Genomic DNA, 24,496 nt, shown 5'->3' on the forward strand with positions numbered 1-24,496 from the left:
TTGATGCACCGTGGCTCATATTGAACCAAAAATATTCAACTTTTGTTGTTTATTAAGCGAACACGTGTTTAAAGGCTCTCTGCCTGCTAGCTGGTATCAAACAAACAAGAAAAAGGAGATGTAGCCAAGCACATAAAACTGCAGTAATACTCACATTACTAACTGCTTTGGTTCTGTCTTTTGGTAACAACAGTTTTGGAAATCTTAATAACCGACATTAGTGTAGAAAAGAGATCTGAATTTGATCAATTGTCTTAAATTAGGTCAAAATTATCTTTAAAAGGCCCTTAAAGGCATTACATTTTTGTGACTGCTACCTGTAGACGCCTTTACTATGTTTTAACCCAAAGCACACCTACAGCCTCAGAGCCGCGAGCATGGCTGTAAAATATCTTTCAGAGAATTAACTGAAACTTAAATAATTTCATCTACACAATAAGTATCACTTTGGTAATCATTCGACGCCGAGTGTAGGAGTGAAAATGTCTTTATTAAAAATGCAAAAATGATGAACTCATTCCAACTCTTTAAATCCAACCAGTTTCCAGCAGAAGTAGTTGTGAGGAACGTGTGATCACATCTTTATTTTTTTAATATGTAATCTTTACAGGCATGACTTTATTATTACTGATGGTATTAATGTACACTAGTAGAAATACAATCATCATGCTTTCAAAACTTGGCACTTAATGCTCATAAAGGATCTGAACGCTGCTCTGTTCAGTGCTAAACTAAACATGGACTACGTCAGTATAACTGGGTAAACGGATTGGCCCTTATACAGCAGATAGATCTACAAAGAAAGGTAACAATGCATCTGTACATAGCTGCTCTATAGTGTCCAACAAAACTACACATACAGTACCAAAACCACAGCATCTACAAAAAGAAAATAGCAATGAAAGACACTTTTTCTTTGTAATCACTGTTAAAGTTTCTCAGACTTCAAATCTCTTTACTAACAAAGTCTACAGTAGCCAGGAGATGGCAAAAAGGCAATTATCTTCCAGTTTCACATGAAAATGAAAACAAAGCCACTATTTTATGGCTAGAGCTGCAACGATGTGTTGATTAATCCATTCGACAAAAATAACTTGATCATTGATTTATCGTCAAAGTAATTTTTAATTTTTTAATTTCATGCAAAAAATTCTTTCTTGTGTTTCTCTTCTTGATATCGTATTAAACTAACTATATTTGGGTTTTGGACTGACGAAACGAGACCTTTAAAGCTGTCAACTTGGACTTCAGGAAACTACGATGGACATTTTTCACTTTTTACATTTAAAAGACCAGGGATAAATAACCGGACGCCAGGGGCCAGTCACAGCAGCTCCACGTGTCTCTGTGATTTTGGGACATTCAAGGGTTTTAGGACTTTTCTAGGATTTTCTAGAAGGATTTTAGAACGTTTCTAGCGTTTTAGGTCTTTTCTTCGATTTTAGGACATTTCTCCGATTTTAGGACATTTCTAGGATTTTAGGATGTTTATTGGATTTCAGGATATTTCTAGGACTGAAGATGATTTCTCAAATTGTAAGACATTTCTAGGATTTTCAAACATTTCTCGGATTTTAGGACATTTCTACGATTTTAGCATATTTCTAGAATTTCATAACTTTTCTAGGATTTTAGGACAGTGGGGCTTGTTTGGACCTTTGTCAGGGGGTACGGGGGATCCTCCGCTGGCACTTTTTTTAATAAACAAGCTCTGTTTTAATGCTGTTTTATGCACTCTGGCACTGTATGTATACTAAAAGTACAAAAACAATTGTGTGTGTGATCAGTGTGAATCACTTTATTTTTATTTTGAATTAGAAAATGTCTATCGGGGCCAGATTTTGGGCAGTTGAGTATCACTGTAAAAGACCGAACGATTCATCGATCAAGTAATTGGCAAATTATTCGATACTGAAAACAATGTAAGCTGCAGCCCCGCTTTATGGCACAAGAGAAAACATCTTTGAAATGATAAAATGGTGCTTCAGATAATCCAGAATCACCCATTTAAAATGTGTAAATACAAAAATCAGTTTGAAATGACCTTTCAGTCCCTCCGTATTACATTTGCGTGAGAAAAAAGGTCATGAATCAAGGCTGTCTTAAGGTGCATGAACTTGAACCCAAGTCCCAGTCAGGTGAGATGTTCGGGTTCTTCAGTCATAGAAAATGATTTTGGCCACAACAGTTAGAGAATAACACAGAAGTCCTTCAACATGTCCTTTGGCCCCGTCCTCTGCGGGGCCGTAAAGCTCCTCTCCGCCCCTGACACTGACGTCAACTGACAACACAGCCTTCTTTTTTCAGAAACAGACCCCACTTAAACACGAGAACATGAGTTATTGTTTGCGAGCCTGCGTGCTGCTCGATTACAGGCCCGATTTGGGCACCAGAGCGGTTCCACCCGCCAGTCACAAATTACATGTTTACCCCGGTACACGCAGTTTTCAATTTTTATTTTTACAGCAAAACCAGAGAGTGGCTGATTTTCTCTCGCCGCCCCTCCGAGTCAGGATTGTAATTTGCGCCGAATTAGGCGGTCGACGTCTCGGCGCCAGAATCCCAGGCTTGTTCTTCTGGTGCTTGCTAAATGTCTCAGTCCCATGTGGAGGCGAGGCAGGGGATGAGTCCAGCTGTGTAAACAACCTTTGACATATTCCCCCGCTAATGCGCACAAAGCCTCGACCCGTCAGGTTCAACTCTGTCTTTTTCTCCTGTAGCCTTCATCATCCATCATTAGATATGGCGCTCTGACCGCCGTGACCTCCGGGGTCGAGCCCCGGATCTGTGGGAGTCCTCCTCTCCCTCTCGTGGCTGACAGCTCTCAGCTGTTTTGTCCCCGTTCAGCCGCGCCGGCGCTCCAAACATAGCAGCGCCGCCTTCCCTGGTGGCAGGCCGCTGTGTCATCACGTCTGTCTCAGCAATAAATACCAGTGAATAAATACCATAAAAAGACACGAGCCACGCTCCTCGGAGAACATCTGAGATGCTCCTCCATCCTCTGACCATCCCAGTCTTTGCTGTCAAGTCTCTCCATGAGTTTTTGGTTTATCGATACGAATTATTGAAGTGCACCGGCGGGTTTCATATTTGGCTCCAAAGAAACATCCAACCAGCTTTCTTTTGGCGTCAGTAACTGCGATGCGACACCATCGACGAAAAGACACAAACCATTATCGCTTCGGCGTCCCCCAAAAAAGTCTCAGAGTTCAAAGGACATTTGGCGGCAACGTGGCGGTATCCATAAAGATTTCGGCGCAGTCTGTAGAAGTCTGGTCACGCCAGAACGACTTCTTATCTACACTAAAGCAGGGGCTCGCTCTTTCCAAGCTAAATTGCGTCCGTTTGATTCACGCTTTTTTCCCCGTTCTTCCCCAAATAATCTTTCAGAAAAGACACACTCGCTTGCGTCTACTCAAAGATACACTAAGGACAGCTACTCTATATCAGGGATCACTATGGGGGAGTTAATGTCTTTTTTTTTTGGTGTGGGAATGTCGGTCAGGAGGGGGCGGTACCACTAGTCGATGAACTTGTGCGTGTCTCCGTAGAGCCACCGCTGAGGCGGCATGGCAGCCTCGTTGAGGTGGTTGCACTCATCGCTGCACTTGCAGGACTGGATGAACATCACGGACCTGTTGAAGCGTTCGCCATCAGGGCAGGCGAAGGTCACGCTGGCGGTGCGTGTGCGACGGGGTGAGCAGCAGCGGCCGTCCCTGCACACGCCGCAGTAATTTGGCCTGTAGAGGCGAGTGCTCCTGCAGCCGGCGTAGGACAGGCGGTGTGGTTCAGGCGCCTTGTGGGTACGAGAGCACTTCCTTCCTTTCTGTGGACGTAGAGAGAGGAGAGAGTGAAAGACAAAACACTTTAAAAACTTTAGAAGAAACCAGTGAAGAAATGACCCCCCAAAAAAGAGAGATTAACGAACGGGAAAAGTGGCAAAAACAAACACTTACAGTGAAAGTAAAGTGATGTTTCAAACATGCGCTGAGTGGTTACATTGCAGCTTGGCCATTGTTCTCGCTCAATAGAGCGGTGGAGGGATGACGTATTTTTGTAGGCCAACCAGGAAGTTAGCATCGCACTGGTTCCCTCGACAAAAACCTTACGGGATTTTTGAATGGGATTTTCGGTCATCGTTTATGAGTTTATGAGACTTACATGTTTTGTTCAGAATGATAATATTTACAGATGAACACAATTTTGGGTGTTTTGAAGCGTAAATGAAATCGCCAGAAGTAAAAAGCTATTGTTAGGCTATACACGAACTACATCACGGTCGCACGACAGCATCACCTCTACAAACACTGTTAAAGCACGTTAAAACACGATTGAAAATATCATAAACAGATAAATCGACAAGTTCGAGTGTGACTCTGCAAAGCTGTAAAGCTGCTTTAAGACAAGGGAAAGGGTTTTAGGACTCTTTACTTCACAACTGTATACTTGACCAATTCAACTGTTCTCATGAGTCACTTAGACACAAAAACGTGAATATATGGTCCAGGCTGAAAAATACCCTTTAGCTCTGGATTGTTTAAATTTATTTGACGTGCAAAAATCCACACGGCAACTCTTCGGCATGGTAGAAAATGCTTTTTCTTTCGCTCTCGATGTAAAAGGATGTTTTGTGTGCGTCAGGTTCATGTGAATGATTCATGCTCTGGGGAGTACGAATGTATTTACAAAACTTTCAGGCAACTCTTTCCAGATAGAGCTTTATAGGATCACATTTAAAAGCTGCCACACCGCACCGCGAAATAAAAAAACTCCCCACTTAAGCCCTGAGATATGAAAAACAAAGTTAAAGCAGTTAAGTACAGAGACGGAGAAAAACAAACTAAAGGTCAGAGCAACGGCTGAGAGGCAGAGAGAGGAGCATACCAGCGATAGTTACGGATTGACACTGACACACATTAACACCCACAGCAGCTCTGCAAACACTGGGAGAGCGCGGCGAAACAGGTGCATAACAACCCATCAGCCTCACGAGTGGCTCACGGCGAGAGGCTCAGCGTTTCTGAGGGCGTCGCTGCGTACGAAATGTGAGAGAGCAACAGAGTGGGCGAATCGAGTGCTGTTTAAATCACACAGCAGAGAGCCGCTGAGTGCAGCTGACAGCCGCAGAGGTCAGAGGTCAGCGTGGGAGAGAGATGCAAACCTCCACTCTGTCACGTCTCTGAAAAGTTCTGCGATTTATGTAAAAAAACACATTTCACTGTGTGTTATTTATAAAAATAGAGCTGGTGTGATTTTCAGTAACCTAAAATGAATTCTTCTTTTCTAAAAAGATCACAGAAAAGGATGCTATAGTATAACAATTGGGGGATTTGCCCAAAACTTGAGCGATATTTTCAAAATAAAATGCAATTGTGAGATGACTGTTTCCATTTAGTGATGCTGCGTGACCTCTCCTCTGATAACATCCCAGTAACCATGGTGATGGATGTTCAAAACATTAGCAGCTTTATTTCTATTGCAGTCATCACGCTAGCCGTCATTATTTCCAATCCAAGGCCACGTAGGCGCGTTATGGAGCCATGATGGAAAGGCGAGCCCCTTATATGTGGGAGCGGCCACGTATGAGGGATTTCTGGGAGATGATAGTCCACAATTTCACAGAGGAAATGTGAATTCAAAACTTTCTGATGATCTGCCTTAACTTTCTCAGAGTTATGTGTTGCAATAACAGATCTTGTAGCTCCTGCTGCATCATGGGAGCCAGTTCCTACTGACAAGCACAAAGACATAGCATCATGTGACCTAGAAAAGCCAAAAAAGTGTCTCCATTGCAGTTTTGCAACTATGATTTTTTCAAATTGCCTGATATTGCACCTCATGCAAGCATTAAAACGTTTTTGTGATAAATGTGTTATTTAAAAATTGACTTGTCTCCATTAGGCGTTTTTTTATATTCGGAATTTCAGTTTGTTTGAAGGTTAATGGAAACGCACCTATTGAGCTTTAGAGGTGATCGTAGACAAAGCTTATGACCTTCAGACTGAGCCAGGCTGCTTTCCCGTTTGCAGTTTTTGTGCAAAGGTAAGCAAACTCAAACTCTGCACCGTAAAGTGAGTTTTTCACAAACTTTCTAACTGACTGTTTTATTATTTTCATTTACAGCGGGACGACCATGAAGTGAGCACGAGGCTGCAGAGAGGACGCATGGTCTAAATCTGCTCCGCTGTCGTCCTGCTGAGGACATTTTCCTCGCAGCAACAGAACCATGAATAGACCGAACGGACCAGAACGGGCTCCAGGATCCAGGGTGAGTGAGTCTGTACCCACGCCACGATATTAATACCAAAATGTGACCCCTGGAGAGCAACCGTTTCCTGAATCTATTTAGCACGGTGGCTGCTCCGCGTGTTTGTGGTCCATTAGAGGAAGAACTGCAATCTCTACCTTTAATGCCCCTTTAAATTACCTCTGGTTCTTTAATTGGTTCTATTTAGGATTCTTGGAACCGTAGTGCTATCTGAACCAGCCAGTTTTGCACAGAACCGTCATAGTCGAGCGTATCACAATAAAGAATGGAGGTAAACAGTAGTTGCAAAATCGCGTTTTGCATTTTAAGCTTTGAAAACATGAGCAGATCGGTTTGATTTATTTTGAAAACACAACAAAAAAAGGCAATGAGCAACTTATCAAGAAATGTTCTGCAAATTGCAAGAAACCAGTAAAAGGAAAAATGACCTGAAAAACAAATAAGAAAGAGAAAATTTTAACAAAAGGAAAAAAAATTAATGAAAACAGTATTTATAATTCTTATAATTATGTATTTAAAATTATGTTCTAGATTTAAAAAAAAAATGTTTTAGTGTTTCTTAGCGGTCAGGTCAGTTCCTTGTTTGTTCTTTTATTTTTATTCTTTCCTTCTGCAGATTTTTAGGTAATTTCTTGGCAATATTTTGGGTCATCTTCTGTAAAATTACTCCTTATGGTCATGAAAGGAATCAGGTTAATTTTCTCAGATTTCAAAGGCTCAAACCCAAAATTTAACAAACTGAAATTGTAAATGTAATATGTTTTTTTTTGTTTTGTTGAGTCTGAGTGTTTTTGTTGGTATTGTACCGTTCTGTGCGATACACTGCTGGACTCGTCAGCCTCTGAGGATTATTTTGAGGGCTCGTTTGTGCGGACAGTGTGAAGTAAAGAATATTTGGACAGTTTTGCGACCGTGAGCGAACTTTTACGAAGTTCGGAGTTATGTGAATGCCGTGTGGTTTAGTGGCTAAAGGGCCGTCTACACCAAGGACAATAATTATAAAGATAAAAGAGAAAGTTTAAAAAATGGTCCAAACTCAACTACGACGGAAGTGCAGAACGATATCGTTTGGATCATTCTTGGGCCACAAAATGTTTTTATGTTTACAGAACGCCATCGTTCATCAGTGTGGATGCTCACATCGTTATTGTTGTGGTTATAGTTACAGTGCTAGATTTGACCTCTTGTTGAGGTCCTTGTCCTCCATGTCCTCGTGTGTTTAATTACGACCCCTCTGTAGTGTGTCAGTACTTAAAAGCACCTGAACATATTTCCTCACCTTGACCGGGACAGACATGGAGCTACAGGGCCGAATGTTGCACAGACGCGTCTCCTTGATCAGCTTACACCGGGCGTTGTCATTGGTAACACGGGAGGAGACGCCCATCCCGCAGCTCCGGGAACACTGCGACCAGGAAGTAGTCTGAACCACGCACTGATCTCCCACCTGCCTCCAGGCTGAGAGATGAGACAGAGGACATGTGAGAGGACAGTGTGACGTTCGGAGAGTCAGAGACAGAGAAGCAAGATCAGCAAAAGCGGAGTCGCGGGGGGGCGAAGGGCCGGTGGGAGAGCGAGGGAGACGCAGAGGTCCAGAGATGCAAAGCACACTGGTCTCATTCAGTGAACAGGCAACAGTGACGCACAGAGGAGGTGATTACAGAGAGGGGAAAGCTGGGTGACAGAGGTATGTGCTGTGTGAGAGCACCTCTGGTGTGCAAGGAGCCAGTGGAAAACAAGCCTCACACAAACGCTGACACACAGATGCGGAGGAAACGGCCCACAGTGAGGCCGTCTGTGCGTCAGGGGGCTAAAATGACTAAAACATAAACATGATGCTTTACTGCGTAGAGGAAACAGGCGGCACTCTGAGGCGACACGGCGGCTCCTTTGCTTACCCGCCAGGTGCTTGTTTCCACGTGGCTTGTCCCACTTGCGCCCCACGTCCACCAGCTCGTTGCCCAGGGCGTCCTTCTCCTTTTTGGGTTTGTAGGGGTACAGCTTCCGGTAAGGTTTCGGGTAAGGCTTCGGGAAGGGGTACGCCGGGTAGGGGATGAAGGGGTAAGGCGGGTAAGCTGGAGGCTGGGGTCGACGGTGCAGCGGGGGCACTACGGTGGAGCTCTTGTGGCAGTCGATGCTGAGGCAGCACTGGCCGGGTATTTTGACCAGCTGCGGAGCGGGACAGGAAGGGGACGCCAGGGGCACATGGCTGGGGCAGAGGGGGACGCAGCCCACCGCCCCGTCGATGCAGGTGCACTGGTGTTTGCAACCAGCGCGGAAATTCTCGCCGTTTTGATAAATCCGCCCGTTGTATTCACAGGAGCGGCCCTCCGCCTTGGCTGCGAGAGAGGGAGTAGACAGATTGGTCAAAATACTTTGAAACACATCAGCAAATAAGCAAACGAGAAACATAAAATAATTCGATTTTAACTCTTTCAAACCTGGATCAACATCAGTTTTCTTGTGCTGCGTTCAGGTGCCATTCACAACCTATGTGACCCCAAAAACATGGGGTAAAGGCAACTTGGTAAGAAGTGTCCCTCAAATTCCAAGAAATTAGTAAATTGTGACAAGAAAGTTACTTAAAATTATTTCTAAAAAAAAAAAAAGAGGGTTATTAGAAAATTACCCAAAAAAAGGAAAAAACGCGCATAAATCTATATTTATAATTATGATAATTGCATATTTTAAATTGTTATAAAATAAACACATACACTTTATATTTTTCAGCATTTTAGGTTGTTTTCTTGTTTATTTTTGTTTGTGTTTTTAACATTTATTCATTTATTTATTCTGCTTTTTTTCCAAGTAATTTCCTTAAAACTTTTTTTTACTAATTTCTTGCTAAGTTTCTTGTTGCCTCTTAACTCAGGTTTCAAAGGGTTAACAGCCAAAAAATGTCTTTATTTTTTTTTTTTAGTTGACAAATTCAGATCCAAAAATTACAAATTTCATAATTTCAAAAACTTGATTCAAGTTGATTAAATTTAGTCGGTCAAATTTAGATCTAAAATTTCAAGTAGAACATTTTCAAATTGATCAGTCAAATCTGGTCAAAACTTTCAGGCACATAAATATTTGGGAATTTTAACAACCACTCAGTACTAAAATTTGTAATTAAAACATCAAAAATCTTTGCATTAAAATATTTTACTTTGAAAACTATGTACCTGTATATATTTGTTCTGAGTCTACCTCTTTGAAATTACATTATGAAATTTCTTGATTTTAAATTTCAAAAACTGAAATTAAAATATTTTTGTGTGAGTGTGTGCATACACAAATCGATGTCTTAAAATCCATAGTTTCATAATGTAAAAAAAAAATTTTAATTCAGGTTTCTCAAATTCAGATCTAAGAATTTAAGTAGAAAATTTTGAAATAGAGCTTAAGTCAAATCCGATTGGTCTAAACATGCAGGGTCAATCTATAGAGGCAAATAAGAGACGTAACTATTTGAATTTTTACAGCTACTGAATATATTTGTTCTGAATTCAATTCTTTGGATTCAGCTGTGGTCAATTTTAAAAAGCTGCTTGAATTTTGTTTTTTCAAATTATTATTTTTTTTATCTGAATTTGACCAGTTTTATTTGAGCAATAAAATAAATTCTTTTTTTTTTTTTTTAATTTTGAAACTTGAACTTTTGGATCTGAATTTTTGAATTTTGAAAAAATGTATTAAATTTCAGATTTTGAATTTGCAAGTCAAGAAATGTTTTAATTTAATTAGTAACATATACATTCAGCGGATGTTACTTTTGTCTCGTATTTGCTTCCGTACATAGCAGATATTCTGGATGCAAATAAAACTTTAAAGCTGGTGAAAAGTGAAAACATAACAAACATCTTTTAATATGAGCCGAGATCAGAGGAGAGAGCGAGAGACACATTATCTGCAGATTCATGAAGTGAGCTCTATTCTTAGACCAGACAGGAATTTTGACTTGTTTACAATGTCCGTCCACTTCGCTCTCTGAGTGGGACTCCCCATGCAACACCCCGGATACCCCCCTTTATTTAGAAACACCCCCAAATAAACACGCATATAAAAATACCACTGTGCGTGCGTGTGTTTCATGAGGCTGTTTGTGTACACACTGAACTACTTATATAAATCCCAAAGTTGGCCACGTTTCACTCGCAGCTCATGAAGGTGCTCTGTTTTTGAGACGTGGCACGGGCTTCAAACCCGAAGCCCCTATCAAAGAGAGACTCCAGCCGCTCGGCTCGGAAGCCAGATTCCCCACCCTGAAGTTACACATCCCCTCACTCAACCCTGCGCTAAACCCCAAACTCTGTCAACCCAAAAACTCCCCCCCTGCACCTCCCCCCCTGCTCTCTGTGGTACGTACCCCTGCAGATGCCATGGGTACGGCCCACATCGTTGCCGTAGTTGCACTCCAGGCCTTTATGGTGGTCACAGGGTCGTCCTTCGTGGCAATCCTGGTTGAGCTGAGCGGCGCACACCTTGCAGCAGCCGCAGCCGTCAGGCACCGAGCTGACCCCCGGGGGACAGGAGGGGGGCCCCGCCGGGCACTCGCACACTACCGGGCAGCCAGCTGTCACCTACAGGAGAGGGCACACTGTTAGCTTCTCTGAATATTTGCACTTTTATTTCTTTATATTTATTTTATTTCTGTTTTTTAATTTAATTTGATTTATTTTACCTATTTTATTTCCTTTTATTCTGTTTTATTTTTTAATTTTTTTTGTTTTTTATTTTACCTACCAATTTATTGATTTGGAATATAACTCCCACTTTGCCACTTAAAAAAAAGAGCACAAAAAATATATATAATTATGACAAAACCGTAATTAAAAAAGAACAAAAAAGAAAAAAAAGATCAATAAACACAAGCAACAAAAATAAATGAATAAAAAGAAAGGGAAAAAAGTAAAACTTTTATGCTAACTCTCATCTCGCTTGTGTTTAGAAGGTATGTTTCTGTTTTGCCTTCTTAGTATCCCATTTCTGCTTTTGCTTTGTCTGTTAAAGCACTTGTAGACTGTTTTTAACCCTTCGAAATCTGAGCAAATATTCCTGATTTCATTCAAAAACAAAGGCAGCAAGTCAATGAGCTTCTTAAGAAGAAATTACCCAGAAATTAGCAAGAAATTAGTAAAAAATACAAAGAAAAATGGTAATTAATGTAGAAATAGTTGAGATAAATATAGTTCTCTGTAAAATTTTTCCCTTGCTTGTAAAAAATAGTATTTCTTGAAAATTACAAGACATTTCTCACCAAGTTGCTCATTGCCTTTGTTTCCCCATGATTTTGAAAAAAAATCAAATTAAACCAATTTGCTCAAGGGTAAAAGGTGCTATATAAATATTACTATTATTATTATTATTACGACTGCTACTTTCCTACAGTGCATTTAAGGTGGAGCCACGCTGGAGACCGAGCAGGACAATAGTCTGACTCATGTTACACAGATCACAGAAATTCCTCAAAGTGTGTGAGGCTTAAACATTCGCTGAATGCCCAGCACTGTCCCAAAGCCCCTCAGGGATATCTGTAACCCTCTGTCGCCTTCCGCTTGGCATTCGCCGGGCCAGGCGGGATGAAAGGTGCGTTCTCTGACCCAAAATCCGCCCCCACCTTCCTGCTCCGACATCTTTTGTTTCCCACCCCCTCTTTTGCCGTCCACACACACACACACACACACACACACACACACACACACACCAGAGTCGCTCCAACAGCTCCCAGCAGAGATCACAGAGAGCTGTCCACAGTCAGATCACCTGAAGATCCCTTCCTGACTCTGACGCTGTCTAAACCCAGACCAGGTCCCCGTGTGCCCACCTTTGTGAAGGATATGACATTACACAATAGCTTTCCATTTTTAGCATCATCTTTGGACTACAACCTGATTCCTTAACCATAAGTCAGATAATATTTATAGTGGGCGGTGAGTTCATGTTATTTTTATCTCATATAATATTACAGTAGTGTAATTTTGGATCTACAGTACAGAACGATAGACGCTTATGTGCATTTATTTTGATAAAAGTGTGAATTGGTGACATTTTTAGCAGGTTAAAAAAAGGCTTTTAACACACAGACAATTAGTTCCTGTCAGTTTATTTAGATTTAAACGTCTAAACTGTAAATATGGAGTTAGAAACAGGCAGTTGTGGACTGATTCAGTCGTTCCTAACTGGTCCAGTCACAGAGATTAATCTTTAGTTCAAAGTCCAAATACTATAAATAATCATATATTCAATTTTATTTCACAAAATGTAAACAATGTTTGGGCTTAGAACAAAAATTAATAAAACATTTTGCAAGAATAAACAGAAATGGCACAAAAAAATGCGCTGTAAATTTCAAAATAAATGTTCACGAGTAACTTGCGGTCCATTCAGAATGGACCCATGACCCACTTTTGGACTGTGACCCACCACTTGGGAACCACTGCTCTAATTCACAATGTTTCACATGGAACAATTTTACTTTTTTACTCCACTTAGTTTAACTACATTTTTATGTACATAAACACAGGGACAAGGTTTTGTTTCAACATTGTAGAGGCGACATATATGGACCAGTGGGTGTCGGGGTCCACCACCAGATAATTTTGAGCATCTAACATTTAATTTCCTGCATTCTGGTAAATTTTAATGCACCAATTTGTGTGTTTGTGCATCAATTTATGATGTAAAAGTCTTTAATTTTTCACAAAACAATCATAAAACTTCTGCTACTTTAATGTTTTTTTAGGGTGGATGAATGTACAAGTTCTAAATATTGAAGGGGACGTGTCCCCCAGAACACCCCCCAAAAATCCACGCCCATGTACAAACATAAGAAGATCTTATAAGACAATGCATTATTATACAGTTTAAACCACCTAGCTATATAATAATAATAATAAACTTTATTTAAGTGCTTTCCAAAACAAAGTTACTAGTGGTTAACAAGGTTGATCCCAGATTTAAAACTGCATGATTTAAGCAAATAAATCATGTAGTTTCATAGCAACCCCAACAGTAAAATAAATATCATCAATGCAGCAGATAAGCAAAGTTGGCAGCTAAGTTTGCACTGAGGTATAAAAAAAATAACAAAATTAGAATTATACAAAATAAAAAAGAGTAAAATCCCTAGTGACAGTATAAGATGATTAAAAAATAATAAAATGTTTAAAATGATCAGTTTTCTAAAATTTCTAAACAGATTAGTTTTAAGAAGTGATTTAAAAGATGTATAAACTTAGTATATTTAAAATTAGCTTGACTTGAGCAACAACAGTAAAATGCTAATTACACATGTCTACGTTATTAATAATAATGAAATAGTGTTATTTACATTAATATAACACTTTGAATTCACCGAGTACGTTTTGAAATTATAATTTGCATACTTTTACATATAATAGAGATTTTTTTATTGCAGTATGTTTTCTGAATTCTCGTTTTGCTGAGGACCCCTTGAAGCATCCCCCAAGGACCTCAGGTGGTCCCCTGAACCCCAGTTTGGAAACCTGCAGATATTACCGCAGATTCACCAAATGTTGGAGTCAAACTTTGATCCGTGACAGGAGAATTTTAGTGTATAACAGGTACAGTTTTTGATCAGTTGTGTGCAGCTGAATGGTGGATTTAATTTAATTATTTTGACATGCACCACTGCACAGCTCAACCACAGGACCGCAGCAGCAGCAGCTCAAATCCGCTTCTGGAGCTGCAGAGAGCAGGCACGTGAGGGTTTATTCCTCACATGAAGTAAAATAAATAAATAAAAATAAACTTCATGCACTCACCAAGCCGACTGTCACCACTTGCAAGACAGCAAATAATAGCAGTATCCCCATGCTGTCAGCTGATTCACATAGAGGAAAAAAAGGAAAAATATTGATATCACAGAAAATAAATCCTCCACCGGCTCTGAAACAAAAGCTTTTGTCCACAAAAGATTAAATCCGACACGCGCGATGCTCCTCAAATCTCTCCCATCACTTGTACATTTTCACCGATCAAAGTTTGACTCGTTTTTATATCTGCCCCGTGCTTTTTATGGAGGCCACGCCCACCCCAGACCTCCTTTGGCCAATCAGGAGGCAGGCGAGCGCCCAAGGTATCCCGGGGGGCGGGGCTTGGAGCTCCAACATGGAGAGCTGAGGTTTGGGGAGGGGGCGTGGCCGAGCATGAATGCAGTCATTCATAAAAATTCAGAATTACTACATTCCAAAGAGGACCTGGCTTCTGGGTGTTTATTTATTTATGTTTGAGCGAAAATAATATTTTCGATGCTTTAAAGTTCTTTTCACACGCACAGCTCTGTCCGGCTGCTGCTTTGTGAAAAGTAAAATAAATATACTCAGCTGCTAGTCTGTGCTACATTAATACTGGGGGCAGCCATGGAAAACAGCGAGGAATTTCCTTCCCCCCGCTTTGCAAAAATACTTTTAGACAAGAGCGGGACAGATATACAAGGAGAGCAGAGTGTTTCTTGGAGCTGCATGTGATTGAGTGATAGTGATGTTGAAAATGATTATGATAATCTCCAGTGCAATTCATCACTCTCTTTTCCTCCCGCCATATCCTGTCTTTAGCCCCCACATCCCTTCTACCTACTCAGAGGTTCCCAGGCCACCTCTCTCTGCACACACACACACACACGTAAACACACGAAAATTTACTTCATTTAGTTCCTCATTGAAGAGTGCAGAGCGGAGGTGAGCACCGCCTGAATAATCTTCCTGTCATCCCCGCAGACACGCACACAGGAAACCAGCCATCTGCACTACCTGAGCTGGCAGCGAACACACACTCTGATGCACACTGACACTCAATGTGAGAGGGTTAAATACAGTGATACTCAACTTACGGCCCACGGGCCAAATCTGGGTCCCGATAGGGTGCTGCATGGCCCCCTAACCATTTTTTAATTTACAATAAATATAAAGTGATCTAGGAATTTTTACATATAATGAACATAAGGTACCAGAGCGCATAAAACAGCATAGAAATAGAGCTTGTTTATCAAAAATGTGCTTGTGGAGGATCCCCTGCACCTACGGCAGAGGACCCTAATGTCCTAAAATCCTAGAAATGTCCTAAAATCTTAGCAATGTCCTAATATACTAGAAAAGTCATAATATCCCAGGAACGTCCTAAAATCCTAGAAACGTGACTTAAATCCTAGTAATGTCTTAAAATCCTTAAAACATTCTAAATCTTTGAAACATCCCTAAATCCTAAAAATGTCCTTCAGTCCTAGGAATATCCTACAATCAGAGAAATGTCCTAAAATCAGAGAAATGTCCTAAAGTCCTTGAAATGTCCTAGAAACCTTGATATCCTGTAAAATCCTGAAATTACCTACAGTCCTAATGTACTTAAAAGTTCCTAAATTCCAAAAACAGCCTAAAATCCTACAATTGACCTAAAATCCTATAAATGTCCTATAAACCTTGAACTGTCCTAAAATCATTGAATTTTCCTAAAAACCTAAAAATATCCTAAAATCCTTGAAAAGTCATAGAATCCTTGATACTTCCCAAAATCCTGGAAACATGCTAAAATCCTAGAAATGCTCAAAAATCCTTCATATGGGGCCGCTGTGACTGGCCCCTGACCTCCTGCCATTTTGCAAAAGTGTCCCCCTCAGCAAAGCAAGTTGAGTGTCCCTGCTTAAACACACACCCCACATGTATGTGCTCTCCAACATGACATTTAAGTGTTCGCAGAGGCACACGCAGTGGGCTGCCCGTTGAAAGCCAGTGAGAGGGACTGTGGGCGCTTTAATTATTGTTTTCCCCTGAAATGTGTCATTAAGCAGAGAGATGCCTGCAGTCATCTGTGCCATCAGCCCCCTTCATCCTCTCGAAATCGCCCCCTGCACATGCTGCACACACACACACACACACACACACACACACACACACACACACATATACACATGCATGCATGTCAGCAACACACTCTAAAAGCACTCACACCCTTAGCTCAGTTTTATGCCTTTCATGTTATACCATTAAATTGGAATAACTGACAGAAAAATAAATACACAGAAATGTCTGAATATATATATTTATATGTATATAAGAAAAAACATAATAATTATTATTATTCATATATTATTGTAAGGGTCAGAGGTAAAGTTAATTCATATATTTGAGTTAATGGTGAGTTACGATTACACAGTTAATTATTTACACATTAACATGTTTGAATGTTTCCATCAGTGATGTTAAAACAGTTCGGTTATTCTGCTGAATCTACCTGTGAGCTTTTTCTACATTTACCTCAGTCCAAGTCCTCCTTGTTCCTGATTGGTTGTTTCAGTCACATGTGAGTCAGGAAGGAGGAAGTGTTTTGGAGCTGATGAAGTTTGAGGAAGAGTTAAGTGCTGCTCTGGTAAGTTTTTTGTCTCCATCCTGCTGTTTTTTCTGATCTGATGCAACATTTTGCTGGTCAGCACTTAAAGGAAACGACTCTATTTAAAAAATCTCATATATGATATTCCTGTGGCCTGAGACAGTCCAGATCTAATGAAGTCAAACAACTCTCCCAAATCCAGAAATTAGAGGGCAAAACTGAAAAAACCAAAAAGTCTGCAGCTGCTCTGCAGACAGTGAGCGGTGAAAGATGTCCCAGATGACACTGAGAGCAGAGAAATGTTCTGAGTGTTTGGGAACATTTTCTGTTTCAAAACTGACGTCAACGAATAAAGTTCATGAGGGTATAAAAAAGAAGGCTCTTATTTATTGTCTGAAGCTTCAGGCTTTATACTTAACCCTTTGAAACCTGAGCAAATTGACAGTATTTCTGTTAAAAATATATACAATTTAAAAAACAACATGAAGAAGGTGACAAGCAACATAACAGGAAACATCCGAAAATCCTTAAAATGTTTGAAATACTATAAATGTGCTAAAAATGTCCCAAATCCTTAAAAATGCCATTAAATCCTAGAAACAACCTAAAATCCTAGAAACAACCTAAAATCCTAGAAATGGCCTGAAATCCTAGAAATGTGCTAAAAATGTCCTAAATTCCAAAAACATCCTAAATTCATAGAAAAATCCTGAAAATTCTACAACTGACCTAAAATCCTAGAAATGTGCCAAAATCATAGAAAAGTCCTTAAATCTAAGAAATTACCCAAAATCTCAGAGATGTCCAAAAATGCTAGAAATGTTCTAAAATCCTAGAAATGTGCTAAAAATGTCCTAAACTCCCCAAAATCTAATTAAATCCTAGAAACAACCTAAAATCCTAGAAATGACCCGAAATCCTAGAAATGTGCTACAAATGTCCTAAATTCTAAAAACATCCTAAATTCCTAGAAAAATCCTGAAATGTGCTAAAAATGTCCTAAATTCCCCAAAATCTACTTAAATCCTAGAAACAACCTAAAATCATAGAAATGTCCCAAAATCCAGGAAATGTGCTAAAATCATAGAAATGTCCTTAAATCTTAGAAATGACCTAAAATCTCAGAGATGTCCAAAAATGATAGAAATGTCCTAAAATCCTAGAAATATGCTAAATTTCGAAACCTTGAACAGGGCTGCTGCGACTGGCCCCCGGTCTCCGGTCTCCGGTCAGGTTTGGTTTCTCTGGTCTACAGGATGCTGCCTGTAGGACGAACTGAATGCTGCTAACGGATAAAAAACACACAGAGACGTGTCATTTTCACACACCTAGATTGGAAATAAAGTTGCGACTTTGGAAACAGATAATAAATTTGTTTTATTGCACAACAGATGAAATATTTCTACATCCAGATGTTTATAAAAGTCTCTGAGGATTCTGGAAATACCTTCAGAACAGCTGGAAGTGTTTCTAAATTACCTTATGGTAACACCTGAAGCACAAACTGTTTCTAACACACACCGTCACACACACACTGGTACAGAATGTGCTCACACACACACACACACACACACACACACACACACACACACACACACACACACACACACACACACACACACAGAGGCCTACACAGAGCACAAAATTATGTATTCCCCAAACTTCCATCCTCTTCCCACACAAGCCATTTCTCTCTGTCAGAGTGCGGAGGTGATGTAACGGGCCCGTGTAAACAAGCCCGACACGGAGAGAAAATGAAGGCAGAAAAAAAAACACACAGAATCCTCTGAAGCCTGTGTGTGTTTGTTTGCATCCACCCTCACAACACAGACACACACACACACACACACACACATGCAGGGAGAGAAATATGTTGTTGCTGTATTCATATTGAAGTTCCATTGACTCATCAAAGAAATGTGTCTTTTCCACTTTGGTCTCGGTGGCTTCAATCCCAGACATAATAAACAAACTGGTTTCCAACACACCAGAGTGGAGGCATTCATGGGCTCCTGGGGGACACTGGACACGGCAGCTGGTTTGGGAACTCGTCCTGCGCGGTGACCTTTACGTTCTGAGCTGACGTTGAACTCGTAATGGTTAAAGTGACTCCGGTCTGCTGTACGAGTTCGCTGGAAAGCCTCCCCGGCACGGCGATTAAAAAGTCATAGGAATGGTTGGAGGGACGTGAGGGAAAAGGCGAGCAACGGCAGGTGAGAAACAGATCAAAAACAAGTCAGTGGAAATATAAAGGACACACAGACAGACAGAGAGACGTGTAGGACACATGCACGGAGCCAGGGGAATATTAGAAACCCAGGAGCCTCATTATAGAAAATATCTTATCTGATATTTTAACCCTTTGGCTTGATTCCTGAAAAACAGGAAAAATACAATGAGCAACCTCAGAAAAAATTACCCCAAAAATCTGCAAAGAAAAAGTTGTGAAATATAAAAGAAAATGACCTAAAAAATAGAAGAAAAAAAGCAAACAGAAAACAAACCAAAAAAAAAAAAAAAACAAGGAAAAAAACAATTCTATAAAACAATTTAGCATTTTAATTATGATAGTTATAAAAATATTTTTTTGGACTTTTTCCCCTAGCTCTTTTTTTTTTTTTTTTTTTTTTTTTAAAGAATTTTCCAAATCTATGTATTTCTTGCAGTTTGCAGAACAGTACTTGCCAAGTTGGTCATTGCCTTTTTCTCGTGTTTTCAAAAGAAAGCAAAACAATTTTCTCAGATTTCAAAGGTTTAAATTCTTTTAAAAAGTGTCTGAACAGCCCTTTAAAACTTGGTTCAACATAATATTTTTTGAACCCTTTCTGCTGCCCTCAGGTCTTCAGTCAGGCTGTTTCATAAAGGAGGACCATAGTAAGAAATATAATACCGACCCCGTATCTGTGTTTTGCAGAATCGTACAGTGCCAACATTTATTGTGGCGATCGGGTTTCCTAAACTGAGACAAGATAGGATTTCACATTTCGGATGTTTCTGTAATGAGGCCTCAGGAGAGTAAAGTTAGGTCAGCGGAACAAAACGTTCTCACTTTTCTCTTCTGATTCGGTGAGAGCCAAACATGAGTCAGGCGGAGACGAGGGTTTATACATGAGAGGAGGACAGGTGAGACCTGCTGAGACTCTCTGACTCTGCATGAGCCACAAACACTCACTTTAATAACGACACATACACAGATACATAGACAAGGGCGGGATTTAACCCTTAGAGGGACTGTCAGGTGCATAATAATAATTCTGGCTGTGTTCATGCATATTTCTTACATTTTGGCGAGATTTTTGTTTAATCTGTGAATTTCCAGCTCAGCTCCTACAATAAGTCTAAAACACTGTGGAAACTAAATTCTTAAATTCAGACTGTTAAGTGTAAAAAATGCTCCATTGAAACCCATTCAAACTGTAATTATTGATCCCACAGTTATCAAAGCAGAAAAACATGGCTTGTATTATTTCTGGGCTTTTGACTTGGAAGTTGTCATTTTTTACTGTTTTTTCTGATGACGTCATTTTGGCATATGGACAAAATACATGCTATTTCTGCTCAATGTTGCTGCAAATTATTTACATATCCAGGGCTGTGATCCTCAAAACAACAACAAAAAAACAAAAACAAAACTGTGCATTGCTTCTGTCTTTGCAAAATATTACAGAACCAACTATTTCAGCAATTTTCCTCTGAATAGATACATTATTATATTATGTTATGTTATGTTATGTTATGTTATGTTATGTTATGTTACAGTATATTATATTACATTATATTGTATTGCAAGTTTGGCACAAACATCCACTTGAACTCCACAATGAACTGATTAGAGTTCGGTGGTTGAAAGTCAAGGTCATGACCTCACAAAACGTGTTTTGGGCCATAAATCAGGGATCCATCCACTAATTATGACAAAATTTAACACTAATGCCTAAAAGAATGAAATGATAAAGTGCTTACATTTTACATCCAAAAGGTCAAAGGTCAAATTCACTGCGACATCACGATATTTTGCAAAAAACACATAGCTCAGCATCATGCCTCAGAGGCAGAAAAGGAGATTTTTGGTCAGACGCTGACGCTGATCTTGAATCTGAGCTGATTGTAGAGATCTGTGCTGCCGGGTTGCGTGTGAAACAACCATGTTGGCTTCTTTGGTGCAACATCCATATTTGAAGCATTGTCTGTTGTCATGATTATAAATGAGTCTGCACAGACAAAAATATAAACTGGCTGGTGAAGGCATATAACCCCTAAGCTGTAATTGTAGTTCTTTATACGTCTTATTGTTGTCTGCGCTTGTTCCCAGCTGCTCTTTCTGAAAACGGCAATACGTACACACCATCATTTTCTCCCCGAACGTACAGTATGTCTGCGTGCGTATGGGTGGACGGATATAAGGTGACCGAACGAAAACGAGAGTGCGCAGCCTGTTCCAAAACACAAGAAATGGGAAAGAAAAACAAGCAAAGCCAGAGTGCCGGTAAGAAAGGATGAGAGGAGGGGGGCGAGGAATTTAAGTCCCAAAGTTATTTTGTCTATAAACCAAGAACAGGAACTCTACTGTTGACTTCCCAAACACTGAAACATAGATCGGTATAAGAGCAGGGCTGGGAAAAGGAGAGGGCGCACACACACACGCAAACACACACACACACAAAATCAAAAACTCACACAGCTGTCAGGTGTGCCATCAAATCCAAAACATGTGTTGCAAATATTTGCTATAATTCATGCTCACAGATTCACGCTCTCATCAGGATGTTTGTCTGCATACTTTAAAGCAGTGATACTCAACTTACAAAATCTGGGCCCCCGACAGGGTGACCCCCCCCACCCCCCCCCCCCACCCCCATCCCCCCCCCCCCCCCCCCCCCCCCCCCCCCCCCACCCCCCCCCCCCCCCCCCCCCCCCCCAACCCCCCCCCCCCCCCCCCCCCCCCCCCCCCCCCAAAAAAAAAAAATCATTCTCTAATTCATAATAAAAAAATAAAGTTATTCACACAGAAATTTGGTTTTGTGTAGGTTTAGTACACAAAAGGTGCCAGAGTCCATAAAACAAAGCATCAAAATGGAGCTTGTTTATTAAAAAAGTGCCAACTGAGGATCCGACAGAGGTTCAAGCTAAGACCTAATGTCCTAAAATTGTAGAAATGTCCAAAGAATTCGTGGCAAAGTCCAAAAAGCTAAGAAATGTCCTAAATTTCTGAGAAATGTCCTAAAATCCTAGAAATGTCCAAAAAGGTAAGAAATTATCTAAAATCCTAGAAATGTACCAAAATTCTAAAAAATTGTAAAAAATCATAAAATCCTTGAAAAGTCCTAAAATCTAATAAATGTACTAAAACCATAGACTTACTCTTAAAAAAGCCGAGAAATGTGCTAAAATCGTTGAAATGTCCTAAAATCCTAAAAATGTCCAAAAAGGTGAGTAATGTCCTAAAATCCCCTGAAAATTCCCGAAAAATTCTAAACAAAATTAATAAATAAATAAAATCCTAAAATCTGAGAAATGTCCTAAAATCTGAGAAATGTCCAAAAAGGTGAGAAATGTTCTAAAATCGTTTAAATGTCCTAAAATCCTCGGAATGTCCTTAAATTTTGGAATTGTCTGAAAATCCTTGAAATGTCCAAAAATCTTCGAAATGTCCAAAAAGGTGAGAAATGTCCTAAAATCTTAGAAATGTCCTAAAATTAGATAAATTAATTAATTAAATTAAATTAAATAAATAAATGCCTAAATCCTTGAGAAATGTGCTAAAACCAAAAAACGTCTTAAAAACAGAGAAATGCCCCTTGAAAATACCTTAAAATCCTAGAAATGTGTATGGGCTGCTGCTGCAACTTATATCTATCTATATGCATGTGTGTTTATATATACATACATATAGATATAGATAAATAGATATATGACATTTTCTTAAGGTCAGATTCTTGTAATTGTTGTTTTTGTTTTAATTTTAAGTAATTTCTTGTTTATTTTTGGCCAGTTCTGAAGTCGCCTTCTGTTTTTGAAAAGAAATCAAGACAACTTGCTGAGGTTTCAAAGGGTTAAATGACGCTGAGCTGCTGTCCTCGTCCACAGAGGTAAACTGCTTATCTTCGATGTCGGACTCCTGCCCACTCCTCTCCAGACTGTAATATGCTGTCTGTCCCTGTCCGTATCCCTTTAATGTAAATATCTGTGTTTTAAGATATTCAAGGCCTGAAATCTTCAGTGAGAAAGGCATTCATTTCAACTTCTATATTCGCTGTTTTCCCATGTATTTATATTTATATGGACATATATTGCATTTGGCTTAATTGACTATAATCAAGACATGGTATATATACGGAGTAGACATCTCAGGATTTCCCAATTACAGAGCAGTGGTGAGCGTAGAGGAGTCGCAACATTTAAAAAAAGGACATGTGGAGGGGACACGAGCGTCGCCGTGGATTCAGTTTCACACTAATTGAAATAAATACAAGGTCATCAACTTTAATCACGTTCTTGGCGCAATCTGCTCGACATGTTCTGTGTGTTTCTCCACCAGGCTGTTATTATCAAATAAAGACGCCGGGGGTTAAAGGGAGCTGGGACACATCCCGCCATCAGGGGGCGTTTCTTGGATTTTAGGACACGGGAGCTTAGCCTGCACGTCTGTAGGGAGGATCCTCCTTTTTGATTAACAAGCTCTGTTTTTATGCTTTTTTATGCACATTATTTACCCTGAACAACTTAAGAAAGAAAGAAAGAAAACTTTACTTATGATTTTTGATGTTGAAAAATTACTATGTTTTTAGCAAGTAGTGCTGAGTAGAAACAGAAAACTTTACAACAATTATCATTAAAATATATTGTGTTGGAAAATTTGTACTTTTGTTTAAAGTGGCAGAATATAACTAAGATTTATTCAAGTGTAAGTATGAACAGATTATTAAGTCCAGGGTTTTAAGTCATAATAGAAACAGTGACGCAAAAAGGGGGTGGGGGGATGTTTTAAATAACTCTTTAAGCACTGGGAGGGAGTTATGTAGGAGGGGGATACAACTTTAAATAGTTTGTATTTATTTTACCACCTACAGCCTTCCAGGCATGTTTTTTTTAAATATTATTTTTATTTTTTGCCATTTTAGTTTTCTTTTATTTTTTTTTTTCTGTTTTTTAAAACATTTTAGCAATAAAAAAATGTTTGGGGATGTTTGGCAATTTTCTTATCTTTAAAAATTTTAGGCATTTTTTGTCTTTACATTTTTTTTTAAATTAATTTTTCTTAATTGCATTTTTTTTTTTTTTCCTTGAAACTTTTGGTGATTTGTTTTATTTCAGCATTTTCTGTTTTTTCTCTGATTTTTTTAGGTGAATTTTAAAAAAAATCTTTAAAAAGTTTTGGTGATTTTTTTTTCTTAGAGAATTTTTGGTAGTTATTTTAATTATTGAAATTTTTAAATTCTTATTAGAATTTATTTTTGGGGGTGATTTTTTAAAGAAAACATGCCTTCCAAATTTATGGGCTGGCCAAAATTAAAAACTGTAAAAAAAAATTACGCTATTTATCAAAGTCAGAAACTGTAACATGAAAAATTACTGATGGTCCTTGACAAACACTTCATGCATTTTTTCCTCGACTCATTCAGCGAGGCTCAAGGAAAAACATCTGTAGCTTTGGGGAGGGTCAAAAATAAAAACCAGTGACCCCTCTCCTCTGATACAGAACAGTCCCTTAGGCCTCTTATTTTTGAAACAGCATCGTATAGATCCGGAGCTATTTTTAAAACTTTCAGGGCTGAAGCCTCGGACGCTCGGGCCTGATGACGTCGCTGCGTGCGTCACGCGTGCTTTGTCAGTTATGAAACCTCAGCCTCGTGAAAGGCTGTTGTATTCCCAAACTGCAGGCTGGTGCAGCAGTGC

The 24,496-nt window shown here is 39.6% G+C and overlaps 1 protein-coding gene across 1 annotated transcript; it reads right to left on the minus strand.

Annotated features, from left to right (window-relative positions):
- Positions 1–471: 471 nt before the first annotated feature.
- Positions 472–14,201, minus strand: si:ch211-106h11.3 (CCN family member 1). Its single transcript, XM_042505049.1, has 5 exons — positions 14,041–14,201; positions 10,623–10,836; positions 8,167–8,607; positions 7,548–7,726; positions 472–3,826 (listed from the first exon to the last, which is right to left on the minus strand). The coding sequence occupies exons 1-5, from the start codon at positions 14,089–14,091 to the stop codon at positions 3,521–3,523; spliced, it is 1,191 nt and encodes a 396-aa protein (XP_042360983.1). The 5' UTR covers positions 14,092–14,201; the 3' UTR covers positions 472–3,520.
- Positions 14,202–24,496: the final 10,295 nt, after the last annotated feature.

Source organism: Plectropomus leopardus, chromosome 17 (genome assembly GCF_008729295.1).
Source record: "Plectropomus leopardus isolate mb chromosome 17, YSFRI_Pleo_2.0, whole genome shotgun sequence".
NCBI classification, from domain to species: Eukaryota; Metazoa; Chordata; class Actinopteri; order Perciformes; family Serranidae; genus Plectropomus; species Plectropomus leopardus.

What these genes read in the sequence shown, in the direction of transcription:
- si:ch211-106h11.3 (XM_042505049.1), bottom strand. Translation starts at nt 14,091, where the DNA reads ATGGGGATACTGCTATTATTTGCTGTCTTGCAAGTGGTGACAGTCGGC. An exon ending in AAGTGGTGACAGTCGGCTTG is followed by an intron (nt 10,837 to 14,040) that starts GTGAGTGCATGA and finishes CCTCTCCTGTAG; the next exon opens with GTGACAGCTGGCTGCCCGGT. An exon ending in TACCCATGGCATCTGCAGGG is followed by an intron (nt 8,608 to 10,622) that starts GTACGTACCACA and finishes CCTCTCTCGCAG; the next exon opens with CCAAGGCGGAGGGCCGCTCC.